This window comes from Meleagris gallopavo, chromosome 5 (genome assembly GCF_905368555.1).
Source record: "Meleagris gallopavo chromosome 5, MGAL_WU_HG_1.1, whole genome shotgun sequence".
In the NCBI taxonomy this organism is placed as follows: Eukaryota; Metazoa; Chordata; class Aves; order Galliformes; family Phasianidae; genus Meleagris; species Meleagris gallopavo.
This window is the reverse complement of record NC_139408.1, coordinates 27,011,335-27,032,989: the sequence shown is the minus strand read 5'-3', so window position 1 is coordinate 27,032,989 and position 21,655 is coordinate 27,011,335. Positions and strand designations below refer to the sequence as shown.

Below are 21,655 nucleotides of genomic sequence, written 5' to 3'. Positions count from 1 at the left end.
GAGGTGAGAATACCCCTATTCTCCCTGCTACTGGGATTTCTAGCTGTTTTCCCCAGCAGTACCCAGTCATCTTGGCGGAACTCTCATGCTGTTTGTGTACAGTGGCAAAGGCTGGATGTACTATGATTGTGGGGTGATGGGACAGAACAAGTCCCACTTGAGCAACAAGTGTTCATCAACACGCACTGCTGCACAGAGCTGATCCTTGCTGGTGCCCCTTCTGATCCCCCAAATTATTAACAGGTTTCCTGCAAGGAACAACATGCACCTTCAACTCAGAGGCTGCAAGCACTACTGCACTTTTTGGATGAACTTGTAAAGATTAATTCTTTTTCGTGTTTTGAAAAGCTAGAGCATTGTGACAGCTTGCTTTGAGCACAGAAGAAACAACCTTCAATAAAATTTCATAGCCCCAGTCTCTCTTCCTCTGCTCTTGAACCCCAGAATGCTGTAAGGGCTCTGATTGCTTCTGCTCTGCTTCTAGACAGGCAGGTATCAAAACCCAGGGGGATTAGGTGCCATCTGCAGGACTGGCATTTCATGGCCACTCCATCACAGGGAAAGAATAAGAGAGCCAGGAGGAAAAGCTAACAGGGAGCAAAGTGAAGGCCTGAACACCACAATGCAGACAGCAGCAGCTGCAGTATTGCAGGATGCCCCAGCACTAAGAACAGTGTCTGACTGCAACTGTAGAAGAGCTGTTTTGTTGACACATACCTCCACACAATTTGACATATGCTGAGCTGGCTTTACCCACTACTGCTGACAGTAGCTGAAGCTGCTTACAGCTCCACTTTGGAGGGTACTCTTGCACTGAATCCTGTCATTGAACATAGACACAAACACACATTCTTATATTTTGCATATCTAAATACTGATTTTGAATAGTTCTCAGTCAAATGGGTTTTGCAGGTAGTCCACGTAGAGAACAGGCATGCAGAATTCCATATATTTAAGCTGTACTCTTGCAGGAGAAGCTTATACACACAAAGCTGAATGCATGAAAATGGACATGAAGTAGTTGTCAGCCAAAAGTGACAGACTTCACATACTCCTGGTTTAACTTTCATTGAAAGTGACAGGACAAAATGGCTCTCACACAAGTGTGATACTATGAGAAGGATACACTTCCAGTATGGGTATTTCCGAGTAGACAAAAGTATTCTAAAGAAAACTCAGATTCTCACATTCATGCAGCTCTGTTACACTTAATTAAAGCGTTACTAGCAATTAAGCTCTCCTTCTCTCTTCCTCCCAATCCTACCCATTCTTGAAATTCAAATCTGCACTTCTCTGAAGTGTGAAGGGTGTTTCAACTCAATATTACTCTCAAATCAATATGCAGATAAAGCCAAGATTGAAATTCCAATCAAAATATCTTTGAAGTTCAGGAGAAAGAGTAGACTGAGATCTGAATTTTGGAGTATTAACCCCTGTTCAAAGATACCAAGGACATATTCAGCCATTCAGTGCCTTTCAAACACACAAAAAATGAATTTGACACACAAGACCTGGTAAGCCCTTTCTGCATTATCTAAATCTGGGGCTAAAGTTACCAACTGTTTTTTACCTTCCTGGATGACTGAATGTAAAACACCATTTTTGTCCTGTAACTGCAAACAGTATGGGCTACAGAAACTCAGTAGACAAAGACAGAATGCACGGAAGCACAATATATCAGAGTGAAGGTCGAACAAAGCTTCATTTTGTAATGGATGCAGAAATAAATACAGAAATAGGAAAAGCATTTTAAGACCTCAGACCGCATTTTCTGCATTTGTGTACAACAAGCTGATCAGTTCTGGTAGAAGGTTTTGCATGAGTAATATCTCACCATTAAATCCAGCTACCCTGAGAGCTCACAATGCAATCTACATCACCACTAGCAATTCTGCTGTGATTCCACCTCTGTGCCACTGAATTCGTGAGAGACTCCAGCCTGTGTTTCTGCCCATTAGGAAGACTGTCAGCTGCTTATTTGCCTCCAGCCTTCCTGTTGCCATAACTGTTGATATTTGAAAGAGGGCAAGATAAAGACAAGGAAAAGAGAGCACATTCTGCGTAAAAAAAAATCCACCAGTATTCTTAAGAGATCTCCAACTCTGAACAAGATACAGAAGTGGAAAGGAGCTGTTAAAACAACCTCAGTTGCTCAGTTCTGCACAGAAACAAGTAATTACCTCGAAGGGATGCATGTATTATTTCACTAACACTACAGGGTTATAATAGCTTTATGAAATTGTTCACAAAGGCAAAGCACTACCTGCTATTTTGGGGGCTTTTCCACTTTCTTCACTGAAATGATACTAATTCTTGAATCATTTTGGCCATCTGTAAAGGGTTGGCTTTGACTGCTATACAATTCCAGAGCTTGTGAGATTCACAAAAGCCCAATCAGTGAGTTCACAACAAGCTGAGCACTGACAGCTGCTCAGAAGAGTCCCTTAAAATGGAACATAATGCTTTCCACAGGGAATCTCTTGGGTTAGCACTCTTCTGACTCACACTGCAGCTTTTCTTTGATAACTCAACCAAAAATCACACTCTCTCTTAAGTTCAACTTTTGTTCTAGAGGACAGGAGTGCAGAAAACATACTATTATGTTCTGAAGAGCTACAGGAAGATGTCTAGAGAACAGTAAACAATGCAGATCCCCCAGATTAATTTGAGTGATGGAAAAGAAGAAAAAATGAAGTTCACGGAACAGTGGAGCAACTAAGAGTCCCTACCCAGAGCTCACCTGCAGAAGGTGGACCAGAACTCTCACTTTAGAACAACTTCTGCATTCAATAACACATCTTCAGCTACTGATATGCCTGGAAATATCTTCAGATGTTGAAGCTCATAGGAAGTTTAGTTGCCTTGAAGCTTAACAGCAAAAGTAAGAGCCTATTATAATCATACGTGTGTATTACATATACATACTGAAACTAGAAAAACAAGGACAAAGCAAACAGAAAAACTAGGACTTACTATTTAAGACAGCTATCTGAAAAAGTTTAGCGGCCTCTACCTAAACATGAAAATACATCACTGTCTGCCCTCTGCATCCCCAAAAGTCTCTGCTCAGAGACTCTAGAAAAGCAGATAAGATACACTGCTTTTGTTAGAAGGTGACATATATACAGTTGCAGAAGAGTGACAGGAGTCAGGAGAAATAACATGGGAACCAGCACAGAGTTAGATAAGAAAGCAAAAAACTCCAAAGAACAATTCAGCAAGGGACATTTGGGGCTGAGATCTGGGCAGCTCCTTGAAAGAGACAAAGAAAGAACACAGTCACTACTTGCTGCAGCAGCAGGAAAAAAAAACACCCTTGAATATTTTTTGTAAATGGGAAGGTAACATTATAGATTCCTAATTCTTCTGCTGAGGTCATTAGTATAAACAATCCAAAGGGGTTTGGACTGCAAGCATCAAAGGATGAGGTCTGTACATTGAACTTCTAAGCGAGGAGATACAGAGGAAAAACATGCAGCTTCATTAAGACCAGCTTCTCTTTCAATGAATTAGAAAACAAGTTTGTTTTTCTTAATTTTAAAAGGCTCAGACGGTAATCTGAGCAAGTTAAACCTTGCTCACCTTCTTAATAAATCAGTTGAATAGCTGCTGGAAAGCAGAATTCCAAAGATACTCCTACAGGATTACAACGCAAAGAAAAACTAGTGACCAACTTCTATTTTTTAGAAGGCTCCTCATAATGAAGTAATAAATAACTATTGTTTAAGCTGTAGGAATCACAATTTGACCATTCTGACCTGTGATTGAGGGCAGAAAAATAAGAATAAACAAATAATTCTCCTCAGTAACAGAAGGCTGACAGCACAATATATCAACTTTCAAAACTTGGATGTTTCATTGCTTAAAATACACACTAGTCAACTGGTAAAAAAGACAAGTAATATGATAGCAATGTTTCAAATGATACCACTAACAGAAAAGCAAACTTTATACAGGGAGCTGAGACCTTTCATTTGATTAATAGACAAACAGGCAGAAGAGTCAGCAGGCAGGCAGGCTAACTCTTGAGACCCACCTGTCTGTCCACAATTCTACTAGCTGATTAAATTAAAGGATACTGGTTATAACAGTACTAACACCATCAGTATTTAGGAATAGGATTATCAGAGGAAACCCAACGTAGCTAATGACTCCACAGTTTTATAACTCTCCTTGCATCTTCTTAGCACCTCCCATGGAGTCTATCACAAACAGCCAGTACTGGTCCCACACACAGACCAGAACCACAATCACCTCTGAATTTGAAAGATCTCTAATGCAACTCAGAGCAGCCACTCTGCTCCCATTGCTTGCATGAATGTGCACTCTATTCAGATGATTGCTGACTTCTCACACAGGCTTTTTAATATTACTTTATAATAAGATGATTTAACCCAAGAGCCTCAACTACCACATTTTCTTTGGCAGTATTAGAAGTAGCATTTAGGGTTCAAAATAGGAATTCATCCCTTAATAGAAAAACAAATTCTACGCTGATATATCTCACCCCAAGATGAACTCCTACAGCTCAGTAATTCAGTTCATTTCTTTATTAAGCATCTAGTCAACTCTAAATTCAGTACTGAAAAGCACAGCAAGTGATAATTGAGACTTAAAAATAGACTCAGCTCATACTGCATGCAAGGTTAAGATATAAAAATCACTTAGCAGGTTTTCTAGTTAATGGCTTCATTTTCCCTCTGCTAAGCCTCTCATCTAGTAGAAAGTATCACTTAGTTAGCTCAGGCACTAGGTCTTCCTGTTAGGAAACTGTTGTTCAAAACTTCTCTGTTAACTGCAGAGCGCAAAAAGCAGCTTTGTGCTGATAATTGCAAGGGTTGTAATAAAGAACCATTTGCAAAACTGAAAGTATTCTTCCTGCAGCTTTTCAAAGATCCCCCTGGTAGCCACACTTTGTTTCCATTTCAGACAAAAATTTACTCTTTTAAGGTCATAAAAAAAGAAGAGTTTTATAAAAGGGGCAACTAAGATAGTTTGTTTTGTCTCCAAAGTAGGAATTTAGCTGCAGAAAACACCAAAAGCTCTAGATCTTTGAGCTGGTTTTCAGAGTCTGCGCTACCAACGGGCAAAAGAGCACCTGCTTGACATGGGTGTCTCTTCCAGTGAATATCTATCCTTCATCTTGAGGATAGATGTTCACCACTGTGGGACAGTTGCTCCCTTCCCTGAGCTACCATTAAGTATGTGAGGTACCTTTTTCAACAGCTGACCAGAGGCAAAGCTGACAGGCAGTTTCCTCCTACTACATATAACTGGACACTTTCAATGTGCCCAATAAGCAGGCTTGCAAAACTAAGATGTGCCGGTAAAACATTAAAGCTCTCCATTCTTCTACCCTCTTCCTGCTCTTTTGGGCTAATTAAATAATCAACATGTTCTCTTAGCCAGGGGCAAACAACGCAGCCAGTCGTCAATTCTGCCATAACTCATCTTGCTGGAGACCCTCTCTGATTAGCCATGTGTGCAAACAACTGTGAGCTTTGGCTATGAGCCCTGAGCTCTTGAATAGTCTGTTGTTAATGTCTGGGGATGAACACACAGGTCCACAAATGATAAGCTTAAACCATACTAACAACTGCTTGAGAAGGAGTTCCTTCATCATTAACAGCTATTAGCACATCCCAGTCTGACTCATCTCTTTCACCATCTGTGACAACATTTCATTGGCATGAATTCCTCATTTTTCCTTGCTTCACAGTCTTCTTAGCATTCATGCATATCAACTTGTAAGAACATTTTTGACCTTCGCTAATTAAAACAAAACAAAACTATCAACATATATTTAGACTGGTCTCTGTTCATAAACAGGAAATGATTTGATATTGTCACGTTGGGAACCAAGAAAACAAGAACTTCTAGTAAATCACTAACTCTCACTGATTATAGATCTTTAGCAAGCAGGCAGTGATTGTAATGATGGATAACTTCTGTGTGTATGCAGTATTAAGTCAGTTTTTCAGTCCTACTATACTACTTTTATAGACACATTCAGATAAAAAAGGCACATCAAGTGTCCTCATGAAAACTACATGGGCTATACCAAACAAATACTTCATATCTGAAAGGATTCACTAAGGCAATGTTTAAATGACAGAATCACACCATTATTGCTGGTTTCACAAAAAAATCTTCCTGTTCTCCACACCTGAGAATTAATCCGTAAGGGAGAAGTATGGAATACCTGTAAAAGGCAAGTCAAGAAATTCAAATTCCTCTCTAAATCAGAATCTCAAGACAACAGCTTTGGGGCACACCAGGATTTTCCCCTGCTAACCCATCCCTGTCCCGCAGATGGTAATTACTTCTCTGCCTACCGGTAAGGGCAAACAAAGATCTCTTCTCCATAGGGAAAAACCACTTTTCTCTCAAGTTGTCTAACTGGTTAAAACAACAAAGTTAAATTCAGAGAAAATGCATCAGCCTGTATTTAGCCTCAAGCTTCTAATTCAGGCTTGAAACATTTCTTACATCTCTTCAGTGTATGGAGGAATTGGTGATAGGCAGAAAACTTTCAGAATTAGATAGAGAAATGTGACACATCTACTTTGCCAAAGACCCAGAAAATAAAATTAAAAAAAAAAATAAATAAAATAAAGGAAAAAAATGTATTTTAGGCACTGAAAAGAAAAAGAAAAAGAAAAACCAACACTAGAAGGCCACAGGAAAGCAAAGCTTTGGAGAACAGTTTTCACTTTGTTGCTCCTTAAATCTACATTTGACAAGGAGGGGAGTCAACGCTGCCATCCTCCTCCTGCCACTAACTCCAAGTCCCAGAAGAAATGTGGCAGGTACAGAGGAACAGAGACCTAATATTGCTTTTCTTTTGACAAAGCATCTTGTTTTTAATCTCTGCATCAGAAGTGGTTGCCCCTATTAAAGAGCAGCCTACAATCTCACCTCTAAAATGCTCAGTATCACTACTGTCAGAACAAATTTCAGTCAGATCAAGTAGCTGAGAGTAAATCCCTTTAGCTTTAACCACTTCAAAATCAAGGGCACACTGACTTCATGCAAAAAATAAGCCTGCAAGTTGGGAAAGCAGGACCTGCTTCGCAAAGAATCAGCATAGACAGATACAGGATACTGAGTGAGCCATGAGCAAACAGTGTAACAGCAGCTGAGTCTTACTGGTTTCAGCACCTTTCTCTCTCTCCAGCCATCATGTGTCTTTGGCGTCTTTCAAATCCAGTTCACGTGTTCATATTGCAGCATTCATCTTGAACAATGGTGTGTGTTCTGATGCCAGCATTTAAGATAGAACTTAGAGCAGTACCAAAGAAAAGTAGTAAGTGGTTTCCCTGAGGGGAGAATTTTGATTGCTTTTTTAAAAAAACAAAACAAAACAAAACAAAAAAACAAAGAACAAAACAAAACACAGCCACTGACGTCTCTGTGCTGGACTGCATTTGTTTTATTTTCAGCTTCCTGTCGTAACTGTGCTCTCGTTCAGCTGATCAGCACTTTTACATCCCCCATATAGGATTTTTAGAAGTATTTATACACTACAAGCAATTCAGGAACAAAAACATGGCATAGCAGCACTTCAAGGAGAGGTTAATTAAGGCTTGCCAAGCAAGGAGAACTTGAACATGGAACGGGACTGGCAAAGCTGATATGACTGCTAAGGAAGAAAAATAGCAGATGAAAAAAGCACTCGACTTAAATTTCTTCGCAGTTTTCTTCCAGTGCTTGGCTGGCAGACAAGCTGATTTCTGTGGCACTTTTACTGCAATTAAGCCACGTAGCATGTGACAGCCCAGCTGGGACCCAGAAGCCCCACAGCATTGCAGGAACTTGGATGAAGTCTCTGCTTCTGTGAGACTTTTGGGCTTTCTGGCATTTCTACTCATTTCTCTCTGTCCATGCTCCCTAACACGGCAGAGCCAACAGCAGGTGAAAACTTCCCCTCTGTAATGTTTCCCCTTTATCACCTACGGTACTATCTTTACCAATATAGTGTGTGACCTGCATGCCTTTTGTGTATCAGCTCACAGCAGCCTGAGGTGGAGCCTAAGCAGAGCTACATGACCTGTTTTCTACATTCACCAGAAACCATTCTGGTTATTTACACAAGAAAAGCAGGAATACATCTACATAATCATGGATTACGACTCACCTTCCACAATTAAATCTCTGAACTATATACTCAAATTCTGCATTATATTTACTATTTAAAAAGAAAAAAGAAGTGAAAGAAGCCATAAGCATTACAACTTTTATCCCTGTTCCTTCGTTATTTTATCATATTAATCGTTTAGACCTTTACTGAAGAGGCTGAGAAGAAATGAATGCAAAAGACCCTTAAGGGTAACTGTGAACCCACCGTTTCATGGTATTGTATTTGGACTCATATATACCCTAGGTACTTAAATGAAACACTTACTAAATATTTTGCCTGTTAACAGAGCAATTTCTTTCAGTCTGCAGTTCCTCACCTGGGAATCCTCATGCTAACAACTTTTAACATCAGACTGCCAGTATTTCAATTGTTCTAAATTAAAATATAAAAAAAAAATAATTTTAAAAAGTATTCTCCTACACCAACTAGTGGAAAATAACCACAGCATCATCTAATGTAGACTACTTCCAAATTAACAGCTTGATGTCCTTCAACTGATGTTAGCAATATGCCTTGAAAACCATCTCTCAACCAGTCCTGACTGTTGCCCAAATTCCCCCACCCCAAGGAGTGTTCTCGAACAGAGTTCAGACATTGCTTCCTTTAAATCTCACTTGCTTTTCTTTAGAACACTTACCTCACACAAATGCTATGAATAAGAACAAACAGGTTTCTCCAGCACTTCTTTTCTCAGCCTGCTCAAAGCCCTTCCCAATCATTTTTCCCAAGTATGCTGCTAGCCACTGATATAGAGACAAGTACAGCTATCTTTCTAAAACTCTGCTTGCCTCTGCAAAACTAGCTTGCTTTTTGCTTGCTTTCTTTGGGAATACCATGCTCCAGCAGAATCATGACAGGCTTAGTTCGCATGACCTGCATTCAGCTGAACTTTCCCAAGTACTGGATGCACTCTCATCTGGCTGGTGATCTCTAGCCAAGATCTGTCCATCCCTCCCATCCAACTCACAGCAAGAGACAGGGTACAGATGTAATGTGGACTGATGCTCTCTAACAGCTGGAAGCCTCTTTTCTCCCACCACCACCCATGATCAGGAGCCTGGGAAGGTGAGGCACAGTCACATCACAATGGACAGATGTGGAGCTGAGAGTTATCATGACAGCACCAGGGCGTCTTCGAAGACATGCCCCAAACTGGAGGCCAGTCAAGACTGCTATAAAGAGTGTAGCATCCTGCTTAGCATACTGATACTCAGAGCATTAATTCTAGGACATCTCTGGGCTCAGTTTGGAGCTGATCAGAGCTTATTACCAGTCTAACTGGACGGTCTCAGCCACATCATATGAGAAAACGCTCGCACCTGCTGTTCCAGTCATATGTCCTACATCAGATGCATCATTCAGAAAGAGGGCTCTCACACAGCTAAGTGCCAACGTCTGTTTCCAAAAGGAAAAAAAAAGGAGTAAGTAACAGCAAGTCCAACAGTTGGTTCAGTGCGTAAGTCAACATCTGACATAACTTCTAACCGCCTAAAGGGACATTGCTGAATTAACAAATATCAGTATTTGCTGATACAAGGCAAAAGCAGCAGTTTTTCTAAGAACAACTGCCTTTGTGTCATTGCAAAAAATGCAAGCCAGGCACAAATGTTAGGCTGCTGAGAGTTGGTGAAGAGGAAAGAGAGGGAAGAGAATCTTACCAAAGCGATACTTGGCTGGAAGACATGCCCAGTGAGTGAGAAAGCAGAAAGAGTGCCCACTGACAGTGCTTTTACGTTGCACACAAGCACAAAAGCTTGGCAAATAACTGCCAGTCAGACACAAGGCAATTTGAATAATTATGCTGCACACTTAGCACAGTTAGCCTCCCTTAGTAAGAGCACTATTCTAGGAAAGCTGGTTTTAGCAGCCAAGTGAGAGACACACAGCTCTCCCTATAGTGAAATTTGCCAGAATCAGTTACAGATGCAGCAGCAAGAACAAAAGCTCTCCAATACGACAAGGAAAGCCATGGTTCAAGTCCACACAGCATTGCTCTTCATTTGAATCAGTGCACACTCTCACAGATCCTTTTTCAAGAAAGCTTTGAAAGGCATGAAGTACCCCTCAGCTGCATGCAAGGTCACAGCCAGAGCTCCTAAAAGGAAGCATTTTGAGAAGGTAGCACAGATGTAGCATCAGTTTGCCCAAAGCTAATCATGAGAAAAGCCATAAAGACACAGCTAAGACTCTCCTTCAGACTTCTCCATAGAAATGTTCTCTCGGGACTACAGCTGTGGGACATAGTCCCATAAAGCCACGTCAACAAGTTGGGAAAGAGGAGGAGAGTGAGGCTAATAAACTCACCTGATTAAATTACGGTAATACAGTATTATCCTTGTATCTTCTTCTTCGAGGAAGAAAGCTGAAGAAGTTTAACAACCACTCGGATGGAATCTACTTAGCACTGTGCAGCATGCTGATACATGTTTTTTTGAAAAAAGATGCTAGATGGTGTCAAAGAGTGGCTGGGGCTGGCAGGGACATCAACCTGACCCAACCGCTGCTCCAGCAGGGACACCCAGAACAGGGTGCCCAGGGCCATGTCCAGGCAGCTTCTGAATACTTCCAAGAAAGACATTCCACAGCCTCCAGTAACTTGTGCCAGTGCTCAGCCATCAAAATGTGTTTGTTAAATATACAAAGACTCCAATAATCAGAAGATGCCAACAGTTATTAAAAAAAAAAAATCATAACCATGTTGGGACACTGCCTCTGTACCAAATTCCATTCAGTATTTTCACCAGTAGTCTGGCAGAAGACAAAAATCAGTATCACTACAGATAGTGGGCTGAGCAAATTATACTGCAGACAAGGCAGACAAAGATCTTGTAATCGAGATCTGTTACTAAGCACAACCAGTTCATATAAGATGTGCATTAATTCAACAAAACACAAATACTGATACTCTTACCCACACCATGTAGGTCACATCTGGGCACGGTGGTGGATTTAGAAATCAAAACTCAAATGGCAATTAACACAAATTTCTAGCATCACACAGTGACCAAAAAGTACTGCTTTTTTGGTATAAAAAATGAAAAGAAGTGAATTTCTCTCTCTATGTGGCAATGGCATCTGTACTGTGATCTACAGGTTCTGTACAGCACTTCAGAAAACAAAAAAATATGGGGAAAAAAGTCTACCTAAGAGATTTGTAAAAGTTATTTCATACAAACCAGTTCTTATAAGTTGGCTGAAAATCCTAATGGGTTCTGTTAGCTTAATTTCTTAAAAGTAATACGTGAAAAGAAAAACAATTACAAAACACAAGCCCCCTCACAGGGAAAAAAACATCAGTTATTAGAGGGCTCTTTCATAACACCTAACAAGCCAGTTGCTGGAATCTGAAGGCAAACTGGAAGTAAGATATCTTTCCCTCCCGTGTGCTTCCTTTCAGTTTGCTTAATTAAGAAGTGCCAGAAGTAGCGCATCTTCCTATCTTCAAATCAAGCCTGGCTGCTCTTTCTCACTGTTATGCCTAAGTCAAATATACGTCATTAGTGTATATAGCTCAGGAAACTTGGTGAGACATAAATGCCTGGAATATACAGGAAGTCAATTAAATTCAGTGGATTGGTCTTTACGCTACGTATATGAAAACACAGGCCTCAGGAAGTCAATAAGTTCACAATAAGGGAGGGAATTGAAGAAAATGAGAAAGAAACAGGGATTGAAGAGTTTCAGCTGTTCTAAGTGCTCTCCTTAGCATTCTCTCTCATTTTTTGCATGTACACCCTGTCATCATTAGCTTTTTTAGAAAATTTTATACACAGTGCTCAGAATAGAGACGAAACTCAGGGCTACAGAAACTGAGTGGAGAAGGAAACTGGAAAGCACAGAAAGTTCAGGTGGTACAGGCTAGTTGCTGAGGTATGGAAATACGTGCCACAGCTCACAGGGCTGTTTGAGATTAAGGTGTTTTTTTTCAATAAATAGGACATGATGTGGTTAGGGATTGGAATGAGGATCGTTTGGTGGTACTCACATACATTTTTGAAGAAGGCAGAGAAAGTTAGTCCTGAGGGTTAGATTGGTTAAATAAAAGCCACTATTCTGGAAAAGGCTACTTCTGGAAAAGCCACCAAGTTAATGCCATGGTATTAAAATAATTCAAATAATTGTGGAAAAGGAATTCAAAGGAATAGCATGCACCAGAAAGGCTTTTAGCTGCTCAGTAATACACATGAATTATTTGGGCACAGGAGATAAGCCTCCCTCTCCCCCCCATAATTTAATAAATTGCCTGCAGAACAGATGGCAATCATGCCTGAAGAACATAAAACAATAAAAATAAAAAAGGCTGTGTTTTATCTGCCGACTCCAATGGTAAAACAGCAAATAACCTCCTCCTTAACTCCTCATTCTCCCCAGCTTGCTCCACACTCCTGTCTTGCAGAGACGAGACTCACTCCACGGCAAAGAGAAAGTTTGTCTCCAAGACTTTCTCTTGCTCTCTGCACCTTTATTTCGACAGTTGGAATAAAACAGCATCAAGCTGTAGTTGCCCTCTTTAATACATGCGGGCTCTACATGGACACCACAGCCAAACATTCAGAGCAGGTCACAGACAGGCACACTGCTCCCTGCTGCATCTGCAAAAATCCATCCCTCACACAGTCCAACATAACTGGTGGGCAGGCCAAAGCAAGTCACTGCATGCATCGGCCCAGGTCATCGAACACCCGTGCATCAAGTCTGTTCCTAAGGTTCGCCAAGAACATAGGGAAAATTCCTCCTGCTTTCTCCTCTCTTTACACAAGAGCAGTTTACATGCCAGGCTAAGATTTCACGTGGCCCGACTGATCTGAACCTCTGTGGTGATTGAGGAACATCATGCATAACAACGCACCGCTTTTACTTCTTGTGGATGGCAAGACTACGGCCTTGAGCAAACACACAATTTCAAATGTATCGTCAATGTCCTGCTAGAATAATGAAGAAGAGAGAAAAGTAAAGCACTGAGACACCAGTTTTTCTTTGTTTGAATATGTATATTTCATATATGATTTTTTCTTTGCATCATACAGACCAGATCATGCAGTGTGCTTTTCTTTTACAAAAATAACAACAAAAAAACATTCCTTCTTGGAGACAAGAGAAACAGGTCTTACTCTACAGAGTCCAGGTCAGCAGGGGCATTTAAAACTATTCCAATCACAGTGAGAAGATGAGTCTCGGCAGGTAAACTCAGTAACACATTTTCCAGAGAAAGAATCTGCCCCTCAGTTGTATTTGCTAAACCTTACCCTGTCTCACACTCACCACCCTATCTCCTGAGCATCACATCAGTCTTCACAGCAAGCCATAGCCAGGACAATCCCAGACTGCTCCCAGCTTTCCCTCTTTCAATCACTGTAAGATATTCTGACTGCAGAAAGCAAGTTAGCTGCTACAGAAAAGCAGTATTCCCCCTACCGAAGAAAAAACAACAAACCCACAACAGAAAGTTTTCACCCAAGAGATGTAGATTTCAATCAGCTTGAAGGATGGAGGTGCTACTGCTTCATTACTACTTGAAAGACTTCTGCAGCTTCAGCATAATCATATCTCTTGCAATTACTTATTCTTGTGTTTCAATTGTCTGCACATCTCTCTCTGCTACACTAGCAATTTGTGGAAAACATCCTCTTACAACTCAGATTCAAGAACGGGCAGCATTCTAACAACAAAAGTCTTTCTCTAGCAGTGGACTGCCTTCTGTATTTTCCATTCTACTGGTAGAATACCTCACCAGTACTGTACATTAGTGTTACATCAGCAGTTATACCGAAGATTTTACTGTAGATTAGACTTTATACATTTTTCTTAAGGCATTTATTTAGTACAACAACAACAACAAGAAAAGCCAACAGAAAAAGATAAGATAGCCTCTGCATTATTTCTCTTTATTCATGGTTCAGGCATGGATCATTAGTTCTAAGAGAAATTCAGTGGGAACAAGGCAAAGCCTCTAGTAAAAGTATTTGATTTAAACCCATCCCACCCACCCTCCCAACCTCTTTATAAAGAATCACATTCTAAAACATGGAATAGATGTGTGTTTGAAAGTTCATGGTGCAAATAGAGGGAAATGGCTAAAAACTTCTCATACGAGTTAAAAACAACACAACAGCCATCCCACTTAATACATGAACACAGTCATCTCCTTTCCCCTGCTCCTTTCTGCTTCCACTCACTCCGCAACAAATCAATATATCAAGAACACCAGCAGCAACTTTATGATAGACAATGATCCTCTTTGACATCAGTCTGTGATAAGATCGTTAATCTCTATCTTTAAATTACATCGGTGCTGTGAAATACGCAGTGATATCCAAAGCGTGTCTATCTTCACATCCGGTGTCGATACCTCAACAAGATCCAGACTGCTGCTGCAGCGAGCGCCAGGCCTGGAACAAGAATGGCTGCTAGGGGAAGCCCACCTGAGTCTCCACCACCTCGATGACCCGCTGGGCCATTTTCTGGCTGCAACTACAAGGAAGAACAAAGCATTTGTGTCAGAGAGCCCACGGCAGCCTGCGGTTCTGGGTCAAGACCAGCTGGCTCTGTAAGGACATGCAAGATGGCTTCCCCAGCTGCCTGTGCACACACGGCAGGGTAAGAACAGCTTCAGGTGGACTGAGCTTTACTACAGTACCCAGACACTAGCAGGCACCTCTTCCTTCAGTAATTTCCTCTGCTTTTCCCATCTGCCCCATACAGAGATCCAGAATATTTACTCCTTCATTAAGGGAGTAGGAAAGGGGTCTCATCCCACCACCTCCCACCAGCATGCTTCAAGCTGACCAGTATCTTCTTCATCAACTTCAATGCTCGCCAGGGATATTCAAGTGGCAGCAGCAGATTAAAGATTCCTCTCTCTTTATGTCCAAAACAGTGCCAATACATTTACACTGCTGCAGCAAACGTTCCTTTGTGCTGAGTACATACACATCTCACCACTAACATGAACTCTCAAACAGGGAAGTTTTGTCTCCAGCAAGATTTTGGCCTCTGAAAGCAAACTGGAGAACCTGAGATTCTGCCTTCACAGGCAAACCTTGGCCTCTGAGAAAGGAGATCTGTGAGAAAACACAGCATAGTGCAGCAAAAAGAAAGACCCAGGGACTCCTCCAACCTCAGCACTTCACTAATACACTTATAAACAAGTAATCCAAGGTATGGACACAGCACTCATTGACTAAGGGAGGCCGCTGGTCAGACAAGTTCTTTATATGCATAACTTACACTGCGCACCTGGACACTGCATTTTTCTGCTTCATAAAACAGAGAAGTAACAAGCATAGAAACCAGTCTAAATTGAGCCAGAAACAAGCCTAAGAAGCAGGTTAAACATACCCTGTGCTGAATTTTCAGAGACACATCATAGCCTGCATTTTTGAACAGTTCCACAGCATCCATGTGTCGCAAATTCTTCAAGTCTCTGCCATTGATCTAGCAAAAAAAAAAAAAAAAAAAAAAAAGAGGAGAACCAACTGCTAAAGGGCATGGATAGGAGATAAAAATCTTCCTCTTCCACATAATTCTGCTACTGAGGACATGACACAACAGACACCAACACCAATATTCATCCATTCATATTACAGATGCATTTTTAAGTTGGGATAACATGAGAAACTTCAAGACAAAAGATAGGTGTTGAAAAAAATACTGCCTAGTAAAAAAAAAACAGGCCAAAAGACAACAGCTGAGTCAATAGCAGCTTCTTATGCTGTAGCTTTACTGGAAATAAATCAAAGGTGTAACTGTGATAGCTAATGAAAATAAAAGAGCAGTGACAGCAAAATGATTATTACTGTTAAGAGAGCATCCTTCCCACATTAGCTCCTCTACTGGTATGTTTTTGAATGTTTTCTTTGGAAGACTGATGAAAACATAAATTTAAAAGCATAATGATGTTAAAAAATAAAAGACACACATGTTGGCATCCCCTTTAAAATGCTAGGATTTCTCTTTAAATAATTTCTCACAGCAGAAGGTTTTATAGCCTGTTTTATTTCATTCACTAAATAATGATACTCATCCCATTTTTTCCTCACTGTTTCATCACCATTACTTCTAATTGCATCCCTAGAGATCACACCCAATTCCTCCTGTCTCTTGACACTCAGACTCCCCAAACACACGTACAGAAATATTAAACTGTCAAGAAAATAACAGATGGTGTCTTGTGGTTTAATTTAATGTCATTTTCTGGATCAGTAACAGGCTCTAACTAATACAAGGCACTCCATTCATTTGCAGGGACTAAAAAGTTCACATGTGGAACATAATTAAGTATAAAATAAAAGAGTACTCAAAGATCATATATCAGACTAGGAGAGGCTTCACTCATCGCTTTTTAAAGCATATTGTATTGTATGACTGACAACAGTTCCAAGAACTGGGGGGACTCAAACTCAGATACTTTAAAGCATTTATCTAAAAGGAGGAACAGTCTGTATTACTCCTGATGAGTTGCAGTGAGGAGTTCTACGGACTAGAAGTGTTATGACCTAAAAATCCTCCTGAGCAGAAGGATTGGTAGTCACAAAATACTGTGAAAAAAACAGAATAGTGAAAAAAAACGTAGAGATGGAAGACCAATTCTTTTATTTACATGTGTGTAAACAATGTTCCTCTGTGAGCATCAGAAGGCATGATGAAGTCTAAAATGTCAGGGAGGCAAGCTACAGAGGAAATACAAACGCAGCACCAAGAAACACTTCTGAGAACAAATCAGGAAGGCAGAAGAGATGGACCCACGCGTGGAGGCACTCATCTCCCTGGTGCTCAGAGTTCTCCCACATCCCCAGAATGGCTTCTCTAGAGCTCTGCATCAACTGCATTCATCACATCCTTCCTCCTCTGCTGGCAAACCTGCATGTCCTACCACATCACTGAACACAGTACCTCAAGATCATGCAGGATGACAGAAGAAAGGGCTTACCGCCAGAATTTTATCTCCTTCTTGTAATCGGCCATCAAGGTGAGCTGGCCCATCCTTTTTGATCCGGCTGACATAGATGCTGCTGTCATTAGAAATGACCTGCTGATCTGTCCCACCAACAATGTTGAAGCCCAGCCCTAAGGTAAGCCAGAGAGAAAGCTGGTAAGAAAATACTCTAAGCTCCAGGCATTCTTGCTGCTGTTGGGAAGTGTGCCCACCCACGCTGTCCTGTTAGCTCCACCATGCTGAAGTTCACTGCACGCAAATCAGTACCATCCTTCCCAACCATCTTTGTCTAAAGAAGACAATTAGTTCTTCAAAGCAGAGGAGAGACCCCGAGTGCTTCATTCCACAAAGCATCAGTTGAGAAATACTGCAGAGCACATCTTCACTTCTAGGATGTCAGCTCAGCCCTCAGCAGGAATTCACCTCTTCAGCGCAGAATGAAAGGAAATAGAAGCATTCTGCATTTCACAGGAGGCTGCAGCAAAACCTTGGAGCAAAAAGGGATCGTGCCTCACAAGTTTCAGGAGTTTAGGGTCAGAGTTAGGGAAGGCAAGGAGCACCAGTCCCTGTCTACAGATGAGGAAATGGGCACGAGGAGCCATGCCGCCAGTCTGAGGACAGCTCAGCAGCTCCTATGTGCACCTACAGGGCTGGGACTGGCAGCTTTTGCCTCCAGGAGTCACAGCAGCTTGTTCAGATTTTATGTATTCATTTTGTTCTGTTTCAGGAGTTCAAAACATGACAGGAAACAAAGTTCCAGGAATTCAAGTAAAACAAAAAGAAATACACATACATTATGTAGAACTGATCTCCACACTTTTATTATGTTTTGTATGGTTCTTTAAAACAAGCCTTGTATATAGACCACTGGCTCGATCCAACAGCTGGATTAAAGCACAGTTAAAGACTAAGTCTTCTGATTTCCTCAAAATCCAGAAGAACAAACTGAATTCAGAATCTGGAAAACCACATTCTGTACTGTACATGCAGCTGGGCTTCCCTGTCAAGAGTAAAATATGTTAAGGGATGGGAAAGATTCCTAAAAGGAGACTTGTAGTGAAAAAAAGAAAGTATATCAACAAAGTAAATTGAGGAAAAAACAAAACAAACAAACAAACAAAAAAACCACTTTATTTTTCTGACATAATGCAGTCATCCAAACCCTACTGTCAAGGACAGCCGAAGGCAAATTCTCTCCACCTTCAGCCAGGCTGGTTTGTTTTTCCTTTCTCTCTCTTGTTCTCCCAAAGTTGGGACTTGAAATGCTGGGAAGCAGAGTAGAAAGTGAAAGGGAAAAAACAACTCGTGCCTGCTGGGAAATAGTATTTTTAATTAGTCAAGAGGGACCAAAGGTTGCATGAGATGAGTCATGGCGTAAGCGTGCATCCACAGCTAGGAAGCAAAGAAATATTAACAGTGACCTTGACACCTGTGCTGGTTTGTTTTGCTCCCTCCTATTCCTGGCAGCTTCAGACAAATGGGGAAGAAGATAGGAGGAGCAATAGAATGAAGAAACACTGACTTTTCAGCTGGACTAATATCTATTACAAGGAGAACTTGAGCACAGTAGCACACTCTTCAATGGGAATTAAAAAAAAAAAAAAAAAAAGTAAAAACATCCACAAGCCTGAAACTTATTTGCCATGAAGCTTCAGGGAAATCAATACTATAGAAAATATGAGTTATTATCAATGTTTATTAAAAAAAAAGCAGAAAGAAGGAATCGAACTTTCAGAGAACAATGATTCTCTCTCAGTCTGTGTGTATATATATTTAAAAAACAACACAACATGAACAAAAACACATTTTACAAGTTTTCACCCATGGTTACCAAAACAACCTAAAGCCATTGTTTACATCGGCAGGGACAAGACAAAGAAGGAACAGAGTTCTGTGAGGCAGCAATGTATGTCACACTGAGTTAAGGACCCACAGGACTCACTGCAGGGCTTTTTCACTGTCTTTCCTCCTCTGCACTTAGACTTCCAGCCTGGCTAAAAATACCTTCTTTGCCTTCCTTTCAGCTCTTTTGCTGTTCTCCTCCTTCCAGCTTATGTATTAAGAGAATGAGTATAACCAGCAGAAATAGAGGAAGGGGAAAAAGAGAGCATGAGGCATTAAGTTCCTCATCTATAAGAGGCAAGAAGTGCAATGACCAAGCTTTAACAGAAGGTGTGGAAGTACCTTCTGACCTTTCCATGGCTCCTTTACCCCCTAAAATATAAAAATTCCCTCTAACAATATTCAAAAACAACCCATGATTTATAGGATCTTTAGATACTGAAGAATACAAACTACAAATTGAATCTGCAAAGTTATTTAGTTTTTCATTAAACCAGACTTTTCCGCCTCCCTTCAGCTTAATAAATCAGAAGGAAATATGAAAGACTTATACAAACAGTTTTGCTACTATAAATACGTTCAGCCCCTCAGAAACTTCTGCCAGAGATGTTTATCATCAGTTATATTCTAGAAAACTAGACAGTCAAAACGCAGATTAGAGAGATTGTAGGATTACGCTCTGCTTCACAGGTTTGTTCCTTCAACAGAAATGAATGACAAGTGGTTCGAGATCACAGGGGGCTGTGTAAAAAACAGACAGCTCATCCTACTGACTGGACAGGTGCTGCTCACAGGAATCAGATCTACATTCCAGTAGCCATGGTGAAGACCTCTCAACTCTGTCCTTCAACATCCTTTTCCTGCCCCTCAAGATTTTAGGTGAAATGTTTCCAAATGCACAGAAGGAGCTTCAAGACAGAATTGACTTCATTTTTGTTGGTTGAGGCTCACAACCATGCCAACACAGCTGCACGGGTCTCAGAGCAATCACTCCTCCTACAGCCACAAGGCAGAGGGTGCCTGCTCGTGGTGGGGCTAAGTCTGATCCTGCAGATCACTACCAGGAGACCAGAAGCAGCACAGAAGCAGAGTTCCTCTTGTAAAGGGTCTGCCACGATCCTAACCGCCTGCAGGTACCCAACCCCACTGCTCAGACCAGTTTGCCAGAAGTTCTCTGAGGCAGGAGGACGGGGGAAACTGCAATATCTGTGTTATCTCATGGCCACGGGATGAGCGGGGGTGGGCCGTCTGCCTCCCCAGGGTCAGCCAGAGTGGCTCTGGCTATGAAGATGTCAGTGCTGCAGCTCATGGTGAGGCACAATAAGGCAAAGCTGGCCCGTAGCCATGTGCTGCAGCCGGGCCGGTTTCATTCACTCCTGTTTTAATTAAAGGCCTCATACATCAAAGCTCTGCCTTCAGAAGTTCCCCAGAGTTTGCAACGCTTCGGATGCAGGATTTCACTTCCGTTCGGGGCGTTTGCCCCTAACTTGCTGCACCACTGACACTGCTTGCTGGCTCTGTTACAGCACTAAAGTAACATTTTACTTTAGTGCTGTAACAGAGCCAGCAAGCGTCTAAAGGCCTGGTCACCGCCACGGGACCGAGACAGGGCAAAGCAAAGCCAAACAACACCTCCCAGCCTTCCCCATCCCCCTTCCCTCACAGTCAGCTCAGCACCACCCCAGCCGAACTCAGAGCTCCGTTTTGGCCTCCGCGAGCTGACTTTACGGGGTACCGCAGCCCACAAGCTGTCAGAACGCCCCCGGTTCTGGGCGTCCACGAGCGCTGCAGGGCAGCACACCTGTCGCTTCACCGGACAGCACGAGCAGCCGTACAGGCACCGAGAGCCGCAGACCTCCTGAAAGCCGCCTCACTTCCAGCAGAGAAGCCGACGGCGTTTCGCCGCGCTCTTATCGCGGAAGACGAAATCCGACGGCGTTGCCTCCCGCTCACACAGCTCGCAGTCCCCTTCCGGAGCAACGCACTCGACACGGCGCCGCCGGCACAGCCCCGGCGCCGCGCTGCCCGGCCGGGGCTCGGCAGGACGCCGCTCCCGCAGGGCTCGGGGCTCCTCCCGCCCCTCGGCGGCACCTCCGGCGCCGAGGCCGCGTCCCCCTCCCCCCCCTACGGAAGGGGCGGCCGAGGTGCTAGCCCGCTGCCCATCCCCCCGCCTTGGCGCGGCCCCACACGGAGCGCGGCCGCCCCGGCCTCACCTGAGGGTCCCCGGGTGAGCCTGATCACTTCCTCGGAAACGCCGCCGCCCGCCACGCTGCCGTTCATGCTGCAGCCTGAAGGTGAAGTCGGCTGGCGAGGCAACCGCTTTCGTTTCCTCGGCCGCCGGCGCAGGGCCGCGCCGCGGTGCGCTGGGAGTTGTAGTCCGCCTGGGAAGGGAAGGGCTGGGCCGGGCCGAGCGGCCGCCGCTGTCCGCGAGCGGCCCGCTGCTGGCAGTGCCTCGCTCCCGCCGCGGGGCTCGCTGAGGGCGCGAGAGCTGCTGCGGCTGGACGGCCCCGGGGCGGGCGGGCTGGCGGTGACGGTTAGCTCTGTCCGCGTCCGTTTAACGCGTTAAAAAAGGCTGTTAACGGTTTGCTGATAATTAGCAACAGCAACGATTGTTCGGCTAGCAGACGAGTGTATTGTTTTACAGCCTTTCGTACAGAAATGCCCCTCCTTCAGATTAAAGTACTGAATGGTATTTCCAGATCCCTCGTGCTTTCTCATAGATGACACATATTTTACAT

General features: G+C 42.6%; 1 protein-coding gene across 3 annotated transcripts in view; it reads right to left on the bottom strand.

Annotated features, from left to right (window-relative positions):
* SYNJ2BP (synaptojanin 2 binding protein) overlaps positions 1-21,475 on the bottom strand; it is a 91,544-nt gene extending 70,069 nt beyond the window's left edge. Inside the window, exons 1-4 of one of the 3 annotated variants that reach the window (XM_085224931.1) lie at positions 21,131-21,449; positions 17,070-17,206; positions 15,479-15,574; positions 13,111-14,611 (exon numbers count right to left, since the gene is read on the bottom strand). In XM_085224931.1, coding sequence (XP_085081057.1) covers positions 14,471-14,611; positions 15,479-15,574; positions 17,070-17,206; positions 21,131-21,197 — 441 coding nt within the window. In that variant the 5' untranslated portion in view covers positions 21,198-21,449 and the 3' untranslated portion in view covers positions 13,111-14,470. Of the gene's footprint in view, positions 1-13,110; positions 14,612-15,478; positions 15,575-17,069; positions 17,207-21,130 lie in introns of those variants that run through there. The other 2 variants (XM_085224930.1, XM_085224929.1) reach the window with 2 other exon arrangements.
* Between the last annotated feature and the right edge of the window lie 180 nt (positions 21,476-21,655).